Source organism: Dioscorea cayenensis, chromosome 2, assembly GCF_009730915.1.
Source record: "Dioscorea cayenensis subsp. rotundata cultivar TDr96_F1 chromosome 2, TDr96_F1_v2_PseudoChromosome.rev07_lg8_w22 25.fasta, whole genome shotgun sequence".
NCBI classification, from domain to species: Eukaryota; Viridiplantae; Streptophyta; class Magnoliopsida; order Dioscoreales; family Dioscoreaceae; genus Dioscorea; species Dioscorea cayenensis.
In genome coordinates this window covers 1368804-1390281 of record NC_052472.1, presented here as the reverse complement: position 1 = coordinate 1390281, position 21478 = coordinate 1368804, and the positions used below count along the sequence as shown (strand labels likewise).

Below are 21478 nucleotides of genomic sequence, written 5' to 3'. Positions count from 1 at the left end.
ATGTTTTCATCACTATTACACTAGTAATTGTGACAATTAGTATATGTCACAATTGAATCATCCTCGCTTGTGTCCCCCATCCCTTGCCCCCTACGTTGTCCTCCCCTATCCAACACCTTCCCCTCCTCCTCCCCCATGTTCCTCCCTGGCTTCCACCCATGTTCGTCCCTTGCCAGGGTGCACCTTATTCACTATTTGTCTACCACTCCACGGGGCCGTCTTGTATGGGAGGTGAGAGGTTTGGTTGGCATGGAAGGTTTATCCAGTTTTGAACAATTAATTGATTAAATTAATTTATTAAAAATATAAAAATAAAAGTTATATAATTTTGATGGTGATAGTATTAATTTTTTGGATAGCCAATGAATATAAATGAAGCGTGGGTGTTACATGTTAAATCCTAAAATTGGAATTAATATATATATTTTTAAAAAAATTAATATGAAAATTTTATTTTATAAAACATTACTGAAAAATCTTGTTTTAAAAAAATTAGGAGCTGATGATGTAGGGGATCCTGATAGTATAGGACTCCGGATAACACTCAATAAAGCGGGTTAAATCATTGCCTTTAGAGTTCCTAGAACACCAAATTTATTTAGTTCATGAAGTGAAGTGTGAAAATTTTGTAGCTTTGTTGAATAAATGTGGTTATTTTTAAATTGTAATATGTATCAGATATTTGGTTCGCTGAGAATCTGGAAGTGATTTCCAGACCAAACTACAAAACTTGAACCCCTTGCCAAAAGTCAGCAGCATCCAAACCCGGTCCCTTTCTTGACCCAGTTCTTAGCCTCAGAATGGAGAATTATTGGATTTTTCTTGGAAAGAAATATAATTCTATTTTTATTCATGCTAAAAATCTAATTATTTGATTTGTTATAATAAAATTTGGTTCAATTAATAATTATTAGGTTTTTATATTTTTGGAAAAATTCAAAATTTTAATTTTATCCACAATAGATGGTTGAAATTTTATTTGAATGTAATTATTTGTGTTTTTTATATTTTTTAAAATAACTATAATTTTATTAAAAAAAATCATCATTAATCACAAAAAAAAAAATCAATAAACTATTCAAAGTTTTTGATTTTTATTCTAGCTAAAAAATCTAACAGAATTTAAGAATCACTAAAGATATTTGATAGATTTTTTATTAATGGATAATTAATCATAACAAGATATTTTTGTTCTTCCTAAAAATCTAATTATTTGATTTGTTATAATAAAATTCGGTTTAATTAATAATTATTAGGTTTTTTAAATTTTGGAAAGAATTCAAATTTTTAATTTTATTCACACTAAATATGTTAAACGGTTCAGATTTTATTTGGATGTAATTATTTCTTTTTTAATTTTTTAAAATAACTATAATTTTATTTTAAAAAATCATCATTAATCGAAAAAAAAAAAAATATCAATAAACTATTTAGAGTTTTTTTTTAATTTTTTTTAAGTTTATAAAGAATTATGATTTGATTTTTATTCTAGATAGAAAAACCTAACAGAATTTATCATCACTTGAAATTTTGATAGATTTTTTTTTTATTAATGGATAATTAATCATAATGAGATTAATTTAAATTATAATGATAATATTGATTCTGCCGCCCACGTTCTCGTGCTCAATATATAATGTCCAGAAGCAAAGAATAAAATTTATAAATACTTTTTTTCTAAAATTATAATTTTTTAAAAGTATAAATACTAATTTGTAACAAAAATGGCTAAATAATATTATTTAAAAAAAATATACATGTCAATTTGCAAATTTTTAAAGGACAAAACAATAAATGTTCTTAAATATTTTTTTTTCCAAAATTAAGAGTTATTTAAGATTATTTGTATCAATTTGTAAAAATAATATGCTTGTTCCAAAGTACGAAGAAAAGTGTTTACATACTCAAAAAATAAAAACAAATTTTCAACTAATGCTCAATCATCATCATCATCGTCACTTTCCAGGTTATCACATGCTATATTTGTCTCATCATCAATGGTAAAATTATCTTCATTTGTCTCATATCCATCTTCTTCTTCTTCAGCTCCCATAATGCTATTGTTTAATGGATTTCCTTCAACAGTTGCAGCTTGTAAATCAAATCTATCCAAAGATATGACATCATTGTCATTGTCTGAAGTAGCTTCATGAAGTGTAAAGCCAAAATTTTCATTTTCTTGGCATGCCTCATCTCCTATGTTATCATCAGGAAGATCATACAAATCACGAGGTTTTGTCTTGACAACAACTTGCCAATTAGGCTCCTTAATATCTCTTACATAATAAACTTGTTCAGCTTGAGAAGCCAAAGCATAAGGTTCATTAGTTTTCAACTTACGTGTGACATTGACCATAGGAAACCCAAACTTATCAGCCTTGAATCCTCCTTTATCATACACATCCCACCAGTGAGCCTTAAATAATATGATACTATTCCCTCCCTGATAATTTAATTGTATGATATCTGTTAATACCCCAAAATAATCTAAATTGCCTGTATTCATATCACCTTTTACAAGAATTCCACTATTTTGTGATTTCAGATGCAAGTCTCTGTCCTTTGTGTTAAACCTCCACCCATTGATAAGAAAACTTTTATATCGAAAAACTCGCCTATCTGGTCCATAAGCTAAATGCAATAATTGGTCACTAACCATTTCACTTCCTTCATCGTGCAACTTGGTGACCTGTTACAATTAATAACCGCTTTGAACAAAAAAATATTATATAAAAAGTTATACATTCAAAAAAATATTAATAATACTTACATATTTCTTGAACCAATGATGAAATTCTTTTTGGTGTCTTCTTTCTACATTTCTAGGATCTTCTCTTCCAAGTTTTTCTTTATGCATGCTTCACATCAAAAATTAAAAAAAAAAAATTATTAATTTCAAATAAAATGTATCAAATATAAATTAAATACATTAAATGAGTAATTCACAAATTTATGGGACTTACTCCACAAACTCTCTAATTTCTTCACAATTTTCTAGCACATATATTGTAGCTTGATCCCATTTAGTTAAGCTTAGCTGATCATATTTTTTTTCCAAGCAAAGGTCTACCAGCTTGTGAAAAAACGTGCAATACAGAGTGTGAATGAACACCACTCCCCTCATCATTTCTTCCAACACGATTTATTCTAGTTTCAGTTCGATGCAAATACCTTGAACAAAAATGCATGCATTCTTGCACAATATATGCCTCGGCGATTGATCCTTCTGGACGTGCCTTGTTTCTCACGTAAGATTTAAGCCTACGCAAATATCGCTCTATAGGATACATCCAGCAGAACTGTACTGGCCCAGCAACTTTAGCTTTGCTCACAAGATGAATGGTTAAATGTACCATAATGTCAAAAAATGATGGTGGAAATATCTTTTCTAACTTGCAAAGTGTGAATGAAATTGATTTTTCAAGTCTCTCCTGGTCATCAAAATACAAGACTTTAACACATAACTCTCTTAAATAAGTGCACAATTCAATTAATGCTTCGCACACCTCTTTATCCAACAAAACCACGTAATAGCCTAAAGGGAGATATCGATGCAAAAACACATGGCAATCATGACATTTCATTCCAACAACCTTGCATTCAGTAAGAATCACACATCGAGAAATATTTGAAGAATAAACTATCTCGAACTTTTTAGATCATTTAAGAACCCGACAAAATGATCGTTTTTCATCTTTAGACAAGGTATAACACGCAGGACGAAACATATACCTTCCATCACTAGTGGGAGTTGCATGAAGCTCAGGACGTATACCCATATCTTCTAAATCAAAACGAGAATTTATTGTATCTTTAGTCTTGCTCTCGATGTTTAGTAAAGTCCCAATAATATTATCACAAACATTTTTCTCGATATGCATGACATCCAGATTATGTCTCACTGTAAGTGTTCTCCAATATGAGAGTTGAAAAAAAAATACTCTTTTTTCTCCAATTTCCAAACAATAGAACATCTCCACGTTTCCTTTTCTTTGAAGCCTTACCAAAAGTGATCTGTTCAATGAAAATAGCAAGTAAAAAAAATCATATGACTGATAATATAAACATGAATTATTAAAAAACAACTAAACTTCACCTGGGAAAATTGACTATATTGTTCAACAATATCATCTCCTGTCAATTGTTTTGGTGTACTTCGATTTTCTTTGGTACCATCAAATGCTTTGGCATTTTTCCTCCAAGAATGATTGGTCGGTAAGAAGCGACGATGACCAAGATAGCATGTTTTATGCCCATTTTTAAGCATGCGAGAAGATGTTTCAAGATTGCAAACAGGGCATGCTAACTTGCCTTTGGTGCTCCATCCTAATAAATTAGCATAGGCTGGAAAATCATTTATGGTCCACAAGAGAGCTGCTCGTAACTGAAAGTTACTCTTTGAAAGTGCATCATACGTCTCTACACCACTCTCCCAAAGGCATTGTAGATCATCGATCAATGGCTCTAAGTATACATCAATATCATTTCCAGGAGCTTTAGGACCAGGAATCAAAAGTGACATCATGATATGTTGATCTTTCATACAAAGCCATGGTGGAAGGTTATAAGGGACTAATACAACTGGCCATACACTTTAAGAAGAGCTCATATTCCCAAATGGATTAAAACCATCACTTGCTAAACCAAGTCGAATATTACGTGGATCTGCTGCAAAAATGGGGTGTGCTGCATCAAAACTTTTCCAAGCTGGAGAATCGACTGGATGTCCCATAAGCTCATTATTACATGGTTTTTCCTTATGCCACCTCATATACTTAGCAATATTGTATGACATGTACAGTCTTTGCAAGCGTGGAGTTAGAGGAAAATATCGCAAGACTTTCTGTGGAATATTTTTTTCCTACCATCATGCCTCATTAGTCATATTCCTCATTTTTTCCCATCATTTTTCCCATCTAGATTCACCACAAGTTGGGCATGATTGTGCATTCTCATAATTCTTCCAATAAAAGTATGCAATCATTTACACAAGCATCTATTCTCTCATATGAAAGCCCCAAAATCTCGAGAAACTTTCTTATAGTCATTATATGAGCTAGGGACTTTATTACCTTTAGGAAACCATTTTTTCATTATTTGAAGCAATTTGTCAACAGCATTGGCACTAACCTTGTAGAGACATTTCCAATTCAGTACTTCAACAATGAATGATAATGTAGAATGATTCCTCACATCCTAGATATAAATCTTGCTCCAACTCATGTAATAATCTGAAAAAGATAGCAGCGTCTTTATTTGGACTTGTGGGGTTACCTTTGAAAGAATCATTAGCTTCTTTATTTGGAGCGCTATTATCATCCATCACAAATGCATCATTTGTAATTTGAACATCAATTTTTTCAACATGATTTGCATGAGCATATCCAAGATCACTTAACATATGCCGCATCCCGTATTCATTATCACTTTTATCACTCTGATTAGCATCATCATCATCATCATCATTATCATCTTCAGAATAATATTGTAGACCCTCTCCATGATTGTACTAGTGCTTGTAGTTTTTGCTTATCCCATTTAACATCAGATGTTCATAGATTGATTGTCGTGTCCTAAATAAATTGTTATTGCACTTTTTACATGGACAACGAGCAGCTCTTCCTTCATCAAGTTGCTTAAACGCAAAATCAAGAAACTCATTCATTCCTTTTTCATATTGTGGTAATGTTCTATCAAAAATTTCCATCCAAGCTTTATCTATCACCATTGTCCTATAACATAAATTGATATTAAAAATCATATCAAAAAATAATTAGGTTAATGCAAACAAAATCACTAAAATTCTGATTTTTTTGTAAGATTATCTAATTATTTCATTGACTCTCTTATTTAAGTCATTCACACACTTTGTTTAATTTAAATATAAAATTAGATTAATCATAATTTAAATTTGTACTTTTTGGTTGAGCACACAGTACATAGAATCAAAAGGAAGTCTTAACTAGATGAAAGTGGTTAGTAATTGTCTTTGTTTTTTTTTAAGATGTATTATATTCATGTATTTATACACGAATATATTATGCTAAAAACAAATATTCAACTTTCAAGTTTCAAGGACTCACTAGAATATATTGCCATGCATGATATGAAATTTATATATATATATATATATATATATATATGGGTTTAAATTTCAATTAGTCAAGTTGGGTGACTCAATCAGATTATGACATTGAAAAAGAAGCTAATGGGTTTAAATTTCAATTAGTCAAGTTGTGTCAGCTTTCCATCCATGAATAGAAGTGCAAAATGGCCATAGAAAAGGACCACATTTAAATAAATAAAATAAAATAATGTAAAAGGAGAAAAGTGATATGAAGAAATCTAATAAACAAATTACATAGACAAAGGGAAGAACTTTTGTAGAATAAAAAAAACGAATTATACTTTAATTATTATTAAGTCTAAATTCTAATATAAATACATAAGAAAAATTCAAAATTTTCAAAGAACCCATATATCGCTTCAACATAATTGCATACCATATATATATGTATGTATTAACATGGATATTTGTAAATTAATCTGAAAACATTATGCATAGTTTCATGCACATGTCTAATAATAAGTAATTTATGCATTAAAACCCCTTAATTCTCCTTGAGAGTTAATCCTACAACATTAATACATAATTCTTTCAAAAAATAAAAAATAAAAAATAAAAAAATACTGACCTTTTAGAAACCTAGGAGAAGTATTCTAACTGCAATCCGCTTCTTGTTAGTCCAAGTTTCTTTAATTTCTATCATATAGAAAATAAGTTAGGTTGTATTGATCCTAATGGTACTAGTATTAAGACTGAGACTTTATCTAAATCAAATTATAAATCAACACAATACTAAAATTGAAAAACAACAATTAGCTTGGGATAATTTCCTAGCTAAAATTGTAAAATCCCTGGGTAATATTCATTAGCAAGGGTTTTCCCATGGATTAACATCCCTGGGTAATAGCCTCGTGGGTAATAATTTAACCAGGGATTTTATAATCCCTTGCCAAATAACAATGAATTATTCTGTGGGTAAATAATAAATTCCTTGGGTAATTAATGTTAATCAATTCATCAAAGACATGGAATTTGCTTCGAAATATTTTCTGGGCAATCTGTGGGTAATTTAAGTTAATTGATTCATCATAGACAAGGAATTTGCTTCGAAACTTTTCCTGAGAATTCCCTGGGTAATATTAGCAAGGTATTTTTCATAGGCAATCCGTTGCTAAAGTTTCAAAAAATTGAAATGTTAGTCCCTGGGTAATCCCTGGGTAATATTTACTAGAAATTGTGTCTTGGGTGATTCGTTAGAATTTGGATGTAGCAGTAATGAATCAAGGCCTTGGTAATCCCTTGCTAAATATACTTAGGGATTATTTCCTGGATAATCCTTGGGTAATAAAATTTGAAAAAAAAAATTTCAATTATTTATTTTAAAATTTTATAAATTATAATACAAAAACCTGTATTAAATCATTCATTTAGAATAATAAGTACATTTTACTACAATGTGCTAAAAATAACAATTGCAATCTATCATAACCAAGTATGAAAGATTATATTAAACATTGCCAAAGACATTAACAAACAACACAATTCATTTTCAAAATAACCAAAGAAGAATCAGTGAATAAACCAAAACACATTAAATCTTGATAAACATTGTTGATAGTTTACACAATGTACATATAGAACAATCAATGAATAAACCAATATGAAATAAATTCATTAATCCAACACCCAACTAACAACACCAAATAATTCAAATTTAAATATGTATATATATATATATATATAGATAAAAAAAACAAATTCAAGAATGGGAGAGAAGACCCAGATGATCCGACCTCTAGAACACGTGTACTCGTGAATTGAGTGTGCAGTAGAGTTAGTAGCCAAGAAGGGATGACCCAATTCCAAATATAATTAGCTACTTAAATTCCTAGAAAGCACACATTCAACAATGGTTAGCCTTTAAATCAAAATTACAAACAACTATTAAAAAAATAACATCAAATCAAAAATAGTATGACTCAATATGTTAATGGTTAGATTACAACACAAACAAAAATCTTAATTTGGAACAAAAATTTTATTTAATATAATTATAAGAACATATTTACATTTGGATATATTTGAATTTATATAATACATTTATATAATACTTTAGTGGTTAAAATATTTAATAGTGAGATCGAGATTTAATTTCCTCTTCATACAAAATTGAAAAAGAAAATAATAATATTTAAGTTCATTTTGACAAAATAATAAAACATGAGCGTTTTAAGTGACTATATTATAAAAATAATAAAAAAAAAAACTTGTCCTTATAATTATGTTATTCCTTGCTAATCTAGCTAGGCATGCTAACAAAGACAATAGATACATTAATGCATTCATATTGTCATAGATCTTTTCTAAATGTTAAATTAAATGAATATATATATATATATATATATATATATATATATGCATATATTCTTTTAATAGAAAAATTATATAAAATTTTTTTTAATAACAAAAACACCAGTTTTCCACTAACTCTACTGCAACGTGTGGGTTAAAACAAGGACAAAAGTAATTGAGATTAGTGATTTATATGATCAGTTAAACTCTAATCATAGTCACTAATATCTTCAACGTAAAACAGAACACAGAAAAAAAGCCATTATTATCAAAATTGCAAATTCAAATAACAAAACTAAACACGGATTTTAATTTCACTAAATAAAAACATCAAAATTATAACATCAAAATTATAGAAACATCAATTCATGCAAGTCGAGCACTGAATCATGCATTGGTTTCCACCAAAAGGTTTCCATTTGTGAATTTCTCAAGGCTACCAACAAACAGAACTACGTTCCAATGCTTAATCCTTCTCTCAAGTAGAAACATTCTACATTTAAGTTGTTGATGCAAAGCAAAAAACTGAAATTTCTACCGAACTCAATGATCCTTCCATCCAACAATCAATACAAAAGAGAAAATCAACATAAACCCAGGACCATGCACCTTTTATAATTTCAAGCATGTGGTTGTAGATGCAACTTAATAAGAAGTTTACATAAAGTGAACAATTTGGCAAATTTGACATCGAATATTTAAAAGGGAAATTCTCAAAGAAGCAAGATGAAACAAGGGTTTGCCTCCCAATTCATTACCAAGTTATGAGCATCAATACAACTTTGAGTGTTGATGTTCTAAATTAGACAATTAGCTCCTTGATAATTTGTCAAATTAATTAAAGAAGCATAATCATTGAATATTGGTGTTGAGTCTCTTTTAACTGAGCGATAGACACAACCTATTTCTACAAAAAGACGCAAACCAAACTTTTCATTGAGACATACACATAACCACCTTGTCCTTGAGAAAATCCCCTCTTGTTGTCTCCATTCAAAATCCTGCCATCAAAGAATTACTCTAAAAACAAAACAAAGATTCTTCTTTGTCAATTCTAGTAACCAAAACACCATTAAAATAAAGAGACAAACTACTCACCATGCACTCTTTAACTTGAAACTGAATTAATCTAAAGTGAATTTATCTAAAGTGCCAACCCCTGGGAGGCAAATCCCCAATTTACGCACCACCAAATACGGGGACAAATAAAAAAAAATAGCTCCTTAATAAAACCAAATAAAACATCCTCAAATCCCAATCAAATTAAAAAAAAAGAAAAAGGCAAACATCAAGACAAACAAGACAACACTTCCAAAAACAAATAATAATAATAATAGAGTTCCAGAGAAACATAAAAGAGATCAGAAATTAGAGATCAAAAGAAGTGAAGGGCACGGATCGAGATCACTGGAGAGGATGAGGATGCCCTGGTCGGAGAGGAAGAAGCGGCAGTTAGATCACTGGCGCGAGACCCACAACTAGACTGACAAATATCATCAATAGAAGATTAATTATTACTTATATTTGTTAATTGTTGCTTATCTCTATTGATGAAAACCTAAACCATAGCCAGCATGCAATAAAATTGGATTTACAATTTGATTCCAAGATCTCTACAAGATCAAGCATGGATTATGGGGATCGGAAGAGATTTTTACCCTCAAATTCTGAAAAACCTAGCTTTGATCCGTAAGAGATCGAAGGAGAAGAGCTGAAAAGATCACCAGATGATGCTCGAGGGCTCACTAGATAATCGCCAGATGATCAAGTTCGCCAGATGCGGTGAGAGGGCATGCGATGACGGAGGTGGCACTGGCGAAGGCAGTGGAGGAGGAGAAGCGGCGTGGGGAGAAGAGGCAGCGTGGAAAGCGTTTGTGGAGGTTGTATAGAGATGGGATATGTTTAGGGGTGAGAGATTTCTGAAAATCTATTTTTTTTAAAATAATCTAAAATTACTAAAATTATGTGTATAATTTTAAACTTAAAAATTTTTATAATTTTGTTCCATATCTCCACTATTAAATGTAAATAAAAAAAAGTGAAAAAAATCTTTTCTCAAAAAAATCAGAACAAATCTCTTAAAAAATTGATCTCTTAAATATTCTAAAATTTAAATTATTATTATTAATAATTTTAATTAATTTAAGTTAATTATTATTGTTTACTAATAAATTTTGTTATAAAAATAACTCCACATGTTTAATTGTAAAATGTTTAATTGCCAAAAGGGGTCAAAATATTGAAATACAAAACTGAATATGGAAAAATATAAATAAAAAATAAATTCATAAAAAACTAAATTAAATATAATAATCTTTGGTCGATCTCTACACAAATATTTTTATTTATTCATATAAAAAAATACATATATATATATCACATATATATCATCCCGCACGCCTCCCAATGACTGACTCTTCCAATTATTTCATATATGTTTTTATGAAAATGTATATTTAAAAATACTTTTTTTATTTTATTAATATTATTTTTGACATTCAAATTAGATTAAGAAAAAAAAATGATAAAATAGTTTTAAAAATCAGTTAATTTTTTACCACAAAATTATGAACACATTTACATATTTTGTCAAAGATACATACATGCTAATTTTTTTGTTTTCCAGGGTTATATGTGAAAAATATGTAACTTTTATGTCAATAGTCTACGGCATTTTTCCAATATGACCTCCCATTTTTTAATTATCAAAACGGCCTCTTCAACATGGGCTTGAAAAAAAACATTATTATTATTATTATTATTATTATTATTATTATTATTATTATTATTAACTGTTATTATTTGTTCATAGGCAACCCCGTAGTTGGGGTTTTCTAATCCCACTTGAGGTTAGGTATTAATGTTTAAAAATATTTTTTAAAAATGCATTCTTCCTAGCAATTGTTGGCGTTATTTTAGTTAAATGCTAATTAAAAAAGTGCATTTATTTATTTATTTTCTTTTGATTTCAACGAAATCATACTATAAAATTATGTATGTCATAATGTAGTTAATACAATTAATAATAAAATTTTTAAATTCAATAACAAATTAAACAAAAAAACAATTTAATATATTTCTAAAATAAACAAGTTAATTTATATTTACCTAGGGATTAGCTATGAACTAAAAACATGATGGCTATTGTCCATAGCTAATCCCTGGGTAATGTTTAAGATCAACAATTTTACCTACGGAAACTAATCTCTTGCTAAATAAAAATTTTAAGAAATAAAATACCCAAGGATTAGCTACGGACAAATAACAACGACTATTTTTCCTAGCTAATCCCTGGTTAATGTTAAAGCTGTTCATTTTACCCAGGGATTAGCTAGGGACAAATAACAACAAAGATTTAACATAGCTAATCCCTGGGTAATGTTAAAATTGTTTAATTTTACCCAGGGATTAGCTAGGATATAGATACCAACGGATAATTTTCGATAGTAATAAAGTTAACATAACATATATTATAATCAAACAAATTCCTTAAATGAGAGACTCATAGATAACAAAAGATATGCATCACAAGGAGGTGATTTTAAGACAAGTGGCCTAAAAGATCATCAATTAAACATATAATTAAATTTATATATATTATATATTCATAAGAAAAAGACAACATTAATGTAGTAGGAAATTTAATAGAAAATATATAAGTTATTCCACATGGCCTAAAAGATCATCAATTAAACATATAATTAAATTTATATATATTATATATTCATAAGAAAAAGACAACATTAATGTAGTAGGAAATTTAACAGAAAATATATAAGTTATTCCACATGAATTTCTTGTTTTGAAGAAAGCGTTCCTCTCTAGTGAAACACAACTGCCATGAAAACTTCCGAGTTATTTAATTTCATATTTAATTAAAAATAATAAGTTCATATATTTCTTCTGGATGTTGACCGCCACCAAATGAAGCTTCATCTCACTTGAATATATGTGAAACCTTCTCTTTAATGTCTTTAATGCCTTTGCTAACCTTCTAAAATTATCTTAAAATATACTATGAAAAAAATACAAATGCATGCTCAAAAACATAAAAATAAAATCTTCCCAAAAGATAGATTTATTAATTTTTTTTCTTCCGTAATAGCATGTTTGTATTAATTTTCAAAAATATATTTATATATTTTGCGCCCCCTAAATATTAATGTGTTCGTTTAGTTTACTAGTGAATGTTTGCTTGGCCATTTACTACATAATTTTTTTAATCGATTTAATTTATTAATTATTGTTTAGAAATTTCTCCACCACTCCCTGCGGAGGCCCACAATAAACATATGTTGCTTCATAACTAAGCTTTATTTTACTACTCGATAAAATAAAGAGGATGTGTACTAAGTCTCTTTTAAATATTATTTATGACGGACTTCTACTAGAAATACAATTCCACTAACAATAAAATTTATTTTTTATTTTGAATTTCAAATAAATATATTTCTCTAATGTTATTAGTTACATCTTATTAGAAATATTTTTATTTAAAAAATTCATATATTTATCCAATACAAATTAAATACTAAATATTAATTATTTTATTTTAAAGATCATGCCATGTACTTATTGGAAATCATGAGGGTTTTTATGTTAGTTTTCATATATATATATATTATGTACAAAGCCACTTCCAACTATAATTTAAAACAACAAAAGTACTTTATTAAAAATACAATACCATATTAAATTAGAAAAACTATTAAATATAAAATGTTTTTAAAATTATCATTTAAACAACTAATTTTAATCATCTAAATAAATAAATACAATTATGAGGCACAAAAATAAAAGGACAATATTAAATCATAAAAAACAATCTCACAATCGTATATCATGTGAAGACACTGACAACATGATCTCCTCTTGTCTCTTTGCCTCTAGAAATATATTTATTTTTTATAAAATATAAATATATTTACTCAATATATGTGTGAGCTTTCTTCCTAATTAAGTATCAAATTTTTCAAAAATAAATTCCATATCTTTTAACATATATTTAGAGGGAGGCCTCCGTTGATGGTGTATTGATAAAATAAGAGTCCAAAGGTAAGAAAGGGTTTAGCTAATAGAGAAATTGACTCTATAGTTTTCGGGAGAAAGAAAATTCTTTTAGTTATTGCAAAGGAGAAATTAATTAAGGTCTTAATATGATGAATAATATTAATCTAATTTTATACTTTAAAAGTTATTTTAAAAATATTAATCTAATGAATATGATAATGTATTTATCATTATTAATTTTAAAGTTTTATTTATCATGAAATAAATAATATTTTTGAATTTTTAAAAATTTGGCCGTACAATTATTTCATATAATATATGCATATTTAATGTCTAATATTTTTATAATATTTTATTTATATTTTGGTTGGAAAATATGTCGTTAGTAATTAAAAGTATCCAATTTTTAAAAAATAAAATCCATTTTTTTTTAGAAAAAGGTTTTAAATTTTAACTTTTAAATTTTAAAAAATCATGGGTGAGCTTTCATGGTAATTAAGTATCCAATTTTTTTTTAAAAAAGATCCATATCTTTTTAATTTATCTTTTTTTATATTAAATATCAAATAACATGATAAAATACTTTTAATCTAACCCAATTCTCCTCCATACCATCCGTCTTTTTGTTCTCTCCCACTATTTCTGTCTTCGATAATTACTTTTTTTTAATCAATTAGTAAGATATTGGAAGATAGGTATCCAAGGGTTGCTTCCATTGTTGAAGACAGTCATGGCGCCGATCACCATCGAGGAGCTACGAGATCAAACCGTTGCTATTGACGCCTATTCATGGCTCCACAAAGGTGCTTTCTCATGTAGCATAGAGCTCTGCAAGGGACTTCCCACCTCTAGGTATTTGATCTACTTGATTCTTATATTTTTTTTACTTATTATTTTTCTATTGTATTATCGTTGTTGTAATACTCTAATAATGAAATAAATATAAATGGACATTAATTTTTACTTAATTTGCTTTCTTCCCATAAAGATGATAATATATATATATATATATATATATAATTTTATTATCGCTAGTGCATGCTGGCACCAATGTATGGGCGGTACAAAATTTTTTAATTATATTATTATTTTAATCATCCAAACCAATCAATTAATATTAATATATATATATATATATTATATAGATTATAAACTTAATTTATTATATGGTAACTCAGTACACCATATATAACCATGGGTTATTATAATATATCATTAAACATGTAATATTATATGGTTAATAACTTTTATTATGATAGAATCCACTAATAAATAAAAATATATACATAGTTACATATTATTACTCTTGTTGCATGGTAATTGGTTGAATTTTTGTTTATATGGTATATGTATTACATGACATATTATAATATTATATTAATATAATATACATATAGTTGCCTTCGTATATGTTATATGCTCTTATTTTATCAAATTTATCAATTATATATTTAATAGTTAGTGTATATGTAATATACTAATTAAATTTATCATATTTATATATTAGCACATATTAGTATTACTATATAATATATATTAGTTTAGTTAAGTGTTGATACTATTAATTTTTAAATGTGCTTTATCCATCAGTCTTAAAAAGTTTGATGGTATGATGGAGATAATAAGATTTATTAGGGTTGTAAATATTATAAAAACCCAAAGAAAGAAAAAAACCAAAGAATTGGAGATGGGCAATTGCCTGCTCCAAAAAAGTGTTTAAAAAGAGAGATTTTTTAAGGATAAAATTAATTTATAGTATATATATATATATATGTATATTAATAGCCTTAGCTTCAAAGTTTTTATGCTCAAGAATGAGAGCCTCAACATGCTTTTCTATAGATTAATTGAATGCAAATTTTTTTTTTAAATATCCGTGTTATTAAAATCTTAGGTTTGCTACTTGAATTAAAATGTTGGACAATATTTATTATAATTTCTTTCTCTATTAAAGACTATAATTAGTTGAAAATTTTGAAATTTTTTTTAGTTTCTTAATTAGTACTAGAAACAAACACAATAATTCAAATTATTATTATTATTGGCATTATATATGCGGTTTTAATCTTCATTATTAATGCCTCAAAATCAAATGATATATTTTAGTAATTATAATCAAAACTAAACATTATGCGGTCTTCTATTACATTGTTTTTTCAATAGTGATATATTTAATTAAATTTGAATTTATTATTAGAGTTAACAATTGATGAATAGTAATTGATAGTTGGTATTTCATTATTTTTCAAATCTTATATCTATCTAGAATGTTACATATATTTTTAACAACGTGGTTTATGTTTTGTGAATGTAAAAAAAAATTAAATTTAACAATTCATATGCTTTTATTGAATAGGATTTTTCTTTAAAATTTTCAGGCATATTGATTATTGCATGCATAGAGTCAATCTATTACGCAACCATAGTGTCAAACCTATTCTTGTATTTGATGGGGGCTCCTTGCCGATGAAGATTGATAAAGAAACCAAACGTGCCAGGTATGCGACAATAGATTCTCTTAATATTAACATGCATTGGTAGGGAAACGTTTAAACTAATATTTCTTGAGTAGGTAGTTATTTGTATGTTTATTTTTTCAAATTTTATAGTATGATTTGTTCACCTAAATTAAGCATTTCACATTTGCATAACTAACAATAGTTGGAGAGGTAGTTGTCTTAGTAAATTTAACATTGCAGGGCAAGGAAAGAAAACCTTGAATGGGCACTTAAGCATGAGGCTGCTGGAAATTCTTTTGCTGCTCATGAGTGCTTTCAAAAGGCTGTTGATATCTCACCATCAATTGCTTGGGAGCTAATCCAGGTAATAATTGAAATTTGATTTGAATAAATGATTTTAAATGTAGGATGAAAACTATATTGTCCTCCTTCTGTCCTTGTACTAACTAAAACCTTAGTTTTAAATATATTAGTTAAGTCAAAAGCTAATATATAGATGATATTTTAGATTTATTCTTAATTTTTTCCATTATATTTATTTCCATTCATAATGTATATTTGAGCTACTCTTGAAAAACTAATATTAATTTAGGTTTTGAAGAAGGAAAACATTGATTATGTTGTGGCACCCTATGAGGCTGATGCGCAAATGGCATTTTTGTCCATTAATAAGCTTGTTGATGCAGTCATTACTGAGGACTCAGACTTAATACCTTTTGGGTGTCATAGAGTAAGTTATATATAATTTCAGATTCATTCGTTAAACTCAACTTTTCTTAATTTATATATGATGTGCTTGCCACTAGTTAATCAATGGTCTTTTCCTCATATAGTTTTCTTCCTTTGTAAAATTCTAATTCTTGGAACATTTTTTTTCAGATTATTTTCAAAATGGATAAATTTGGGCAAGGCGTTGAGTTCAAATGTTCAATGTTAGACAAAAATAAAGATATTGATTTTACTGGCTTTACTAAAACTATGTTACTTGAAATGTGCATTTTTAGTGGATGTGACTACCTAAAATCATTGCCTAGCATCGGCTTAAAAAGAGCATATGCACTTGTTAAAAAATACAAAAGTTATGAGAAGGTAAAGAATTTCTCTTATTTCTTTCAATTGATTGATTAATTTTGCACAAATGTTCCATGCTTGATCAATAGTATGACATAATTGCTGATTTTTTTGGATTGCGCATTAGATAAAAATTTTGTATTTCCTTTGGAGCTCGCTAAACAAATTTTTGAATCTTAAAAATGTTGTATGACTATGCTTCTCTTTCCATGTAGGCATATGAGAACTTGTATATTTTTTTCCTTAAACTTATATTATAGTGAATATTGATGCTTATATGTGACAACAACGGAAGATATTTTTTTCCCTTAAACAAAAGTAGATAATCATATGGTTATAATAGGAGAAAGCTAATCGAAATTTCATGTGATCTATTAATTATTGTAATGTTTTTGTTCTACCTAATATTATTATAAGTTGTATTCATTAAACTCCACTCAAGATATTATAGATTTTTTCATCATCTCTATATAATAGTTATATTGTTGTTTGAATTACTACTACTGTTGTTTTAATTTTTTTTTTTAGATTCTTAATGGTGGTCTCACATAAATGCTTGAGGTGGGTAACTAGTTTGCTATGTAGAATATTATTATTGCAATATTTAAATGCTTGTTAAACATATTCACTCACAATTGAAGAGAAGATTACCTATTAGTTACCAATGTGTCAATTGCATGTAATAAGTCAATTCACGGTATTCTATAGGTTCCTCTTGCAAGCTTGAATTCTTAATGATAATTTAATTGATGGTTCTTTTTTTAGGTTATCAAACACTTACGATGCACTTCTATTGCTATTCCACCCCATTATGAGGAAAATTTCAAAAAAGCCATTTGGACATTTCAACACCAAAGAGTTTATGATTCCGTAAAGGAGGATATTGTGCATTTGTCAAATATTCCTCATGATTGTGACATCGATTTGGAGTTTTTAGGCCCATATCCTTTAATTTGTACATTTGTTCTATCTCATTATAGATATTTTCTTTTTGTGTTAAAATATATGTGGAAACTTAACCGATCTTACATGGTTGCCACAAAAGTTGGTTCAAGGCATAGCTAAAGGCGATGTTGATCCTTTGACAAAGATTCCATTCCAGGTATTATATAATTTAAATTTAGGTAGAAATACTTATTAGTTAATAAACTTCTTAGTAATGCTTATTTTTCTTGCTTTCCTAATGAGTACTTATCTTTGGAAGTTTAAGATGGTTGCTATCGAAAGATATCGAAATATGGAAAGTTCAAATGATGAACAAAATATTCCTCTTATGGTTGATGAGTCTCAAGAAACAGAGGCTCACATTCAACATTCCAATGCTATGGTTGGAACTTCAAATAATGCACTTAGATCAGAAGGGCAAATTATTGCTGCCACAGGTGATGTGATCCTAAAATTATTTGGTTACATGTTTTAATTTTTATCAAACATTATATGTTCATTAATTGTTATTTTTTTATAAATAGGAAATGGAAATTCTCAAAAACGTGGACGAGGACCAACTATCAATGCAAAACTTGCTAGGAAAAAAGCCAAAGGAATGCAAATCGATGTTCAGTTTCCTCCTCCATACTATAAGGTGTGTGGTAAGCATGCCCGCCTTTTCAAATCAGAAGTCACTATAGCCATTCGACAACTTGCATCACTTAAGGTTGCTAGTTGGAAAGAGATTTCTGATGAGGATATCAAGGCAATGTGGACATTTTTAAAGGTATGTTCAAATATTTATAAAAATCGTATGAATACAGTTTAAAGTTATGAATCAAATTTTAATATTTTAGGCCCATAGATGCAACATATCTAAATAATGATATATATATATCATTATTTAGATATGTTGCATCCAGTTGTATTTGACAAAGCTCTCGAATTTTAAGGTTCATATTGGGAAGGAATTAAAATCAACTTGTGATAGGAATTATAATATTTTTGTTCAAGTATTGATTAGTTGAATTGGGTATACATTTAAACTTTGTTTTTACATAAATTTCAGGATAAATTTAATTTTTCAAATGAGGTGCAACCCTTTGTTATGAAACAAATGCAAGCACAATACAAAAATAGGCACTATCATTTGCACCAAAGATATCTGAAGAGCAAAGATTGCCCGAAAGATGTGGATGAAAGTGATTGGAAATGGCTGATTGATAATAAATGGGAGACTAAAAAGTTTAAGGTAAATTTAAGCTAAGTTTTTTAACTTATTTTTCTATTTGATTTCTTATAAATATAAATTATCTATTGGTATGTAGGAGCAAAGCAAAAGAAACACAATTAATAGCAGAAATATAGAGATGAAAGCAGTTAGTGGCACAAAATCAATTGTTCAGATTGCATATGAAATGGTAAAATAATTGTGCATTTATTTAAATTTAAAATATATTTTTAAAAAAGCAATGTTTTTGAATAATTATTGTTGTTTACATGTTTTTTAGAAAGATAAAGATACTAATGAATGGCCCGATGTCTAGTTAAAAGTTTTGGAAGTTATCACGACAAAAACCAAATGGAACTTGGTCTGTTCCAAATGGAGAAGAAATAATGGTATGGAAGTTATAGTCATATTAGAGTTATTTCTTTATGAGTTTTTTTAAAAATTTACCTCACTTCATTCATAATTTCTATGTGAATATGTAGAATAAGCTTCAAGAAGAGGGAGAGAAGAATAAAGAAAAGATTTCATCCTGCATCTTTACCACTTGTTGAGCATTTTTGGTCTTGTTCTAAAAAAAGAAAGTCAAGTTACTCATGTGGTTTAGGTATTAAAGGAATAACATCTAAATCACAAATAAAGAGTCAAATTCTAGCAGAAGCTGAGGCTGCAAAAAAACGTGCAAGTGATTTAAATGAAGAAGTTGCAAGACTAACTGAAGTCACAAAAAACAAGAAGAGGAGATTCAAGCTCAACGTGTGGCTATTGAGAAGCAAGCCACGTAAATTAAGCATGTCTCATCAATTTTTTTGCACAGTTGGAAAAATCTTTGGATTAATTCCCAATCGTTGACAAATGCATCTGCTGACTAACAACGATCTATCAAATGATACAACATCAAGTGTCCCAACTAGTCATGTGAGTATACAAAGTTATAAAATTTTGAATGTTTATTAATACTTCTTACAATTATCATTATATTATTATGGATGTTAGCCCTAAACTAAAATCCTATTAGTTTACAAACTGATTGATTTTAATTTTTTGGGTTGTTTTGTAGGAATCAAATGCATAGTGGAGTATTTCATCTTTACATTTACTTTAGAATGCCGTTTAGAATTATTATAAATTTTATAATAATGTTTGGGTATTTTAGTATAATTTCATATATTCAAATTTTGTACATTTGGATTATTTTTTTAATATTATATTAAAGATTTAGATTGTTAGTGTGATAATATTTTGTCATTTGAATTTGTTGTGTTAAGATATGAGTTTCATATTTTTTTGTCACTATTTTTTTAATTATTTTTAGTGACAACATTGTTGGGGAAAAAAATAAACTATTGTGACGACTTATTAGTCACTATTGTGTATTGTGATAACAATATTGGTGCAATAAAATTGACTATTGTGAGAGTTTTGTCGTCACTAATGTGTATATTTCTGTGAGAACAATGTTGCCACTATAAAATATTTCCCCTATAAAATAGAATATTGTGATGACTTATTCATTACTATTGTGATGACTATATTATCACAGTAAAATCAAATATAGTGATGACTTATTCATCACTATTGTGCATTTTTGAGTTAACAATATTGCCACTATAAAATAGACTATTGTGACAACAAATTCATTACTATTGTTTATTCCTTTGTGTCAAAAAAATATTGTCACAATAAAAATGGACTATTGTGACAACCTATTTGTCACTATTTAGCATTTTTTTGTGATAACAAAAGTCGTTACAATAAAATGGACAATCGTTACCAAGTATTCAGTCACTATTGCATTATTTTTTTATGGCGACAAAAATTGTCACAATTGACTAAACTATTATGACTACTTTGTTTGTCACTTTTAAGTTTTTGTGTCAAAAAAGTTGACATAGATAAATTAGGTTATTGTAGCCACATCTCTTTGTCACAAATACTTAAATTTTTAGTGTTATAAAATTGGCCACAAAAATATGTTGTAATTGTGACCATTTGTCTAAAATGGTCACTCTTATATTAGCATCGGAGGTATTTGTGACGGGAGGTGACGACTTCTAAAATTTGTTAGTATTACTAATTGTGACTAAAATTGTTGTTTTTAGTGATAACTTTTGTTATCAATAAAAATATAAGTTATTGTAGCCATATCGTTTTTGTCACAAATACTAGAATTTTTTAGTGTCGTGAAATTGGTCACAAAATTAAAGAGTAATAGTGACCATATACCGAAAATGGTTACTATTGTATTAGCATCGGAGGTATTTGTGACAGGAGGTGACGACTTCTAAATTTTTTGTTACTATTACTAATTGTGATTAAAAATTATTGCTTTTTAGTGATAACTTTTGCTTGCCACTAAAAAAA

The 21478-nt window shown here is 28.0% G+C and overlaps 1 protein-coding gene across 1 annotated transcript; it reads left to right on the top strand.

Annotated features, from left to right (window-relative positions):
• The first annotated feature begins 10216 nt into the window (after positions 1-10216).
• LOC120279297 (exonuclease 1-like) lies at positions 10217-19433 on the top strand. The gene is made up of 13 exons (XM_039286205.1): positions 10217-10289; positions 14107-14281; positions 15808-15927; positions 16129-16252; positions 16481-16618; positions 16768-16977; positions 17725-17900; positions 17989-18061; positions 18164-18341; positions 18429-18673; positions 18956-19138; positions 19215-19307; positions 19398-19433. The coding sequence occupies exons 1-13, from the start codon at positions 10217-10219 to the stop codon at positions 19431-19433; spliced, it is 1824 nt and encodes a 607-aa protein (XP_039142139.1).
• The last annotated feature ends 2045 nt before the right edge of the window (positions 19434-21478 follow it).

Bases quoted from the DNA above. Each gene is read 5' to 3' on its own strand.
- LOC120279297 (XM_039286205.1), top strand. From the start codon at position 10,217: ATGACGGAGGTGGCACTGGCGAAGGCAGTGGAGGAGGAGAAGCGGCGT. The intron at 15,928-16,128 runs GTATGCGACAAT...TTAACATTGCAG, and splicing joins AAAGAAACCAAACGTGCCAG to GGCAAGGAAAGAAAACCTTG. The intron at 19,139-19,214 runs GTAAATTTAAGC...ATTGGTATGTAG, and splicing joins GGGAGACTAAAAAGTTTAAG to GAGCAAAGCAAAAGAAACAC.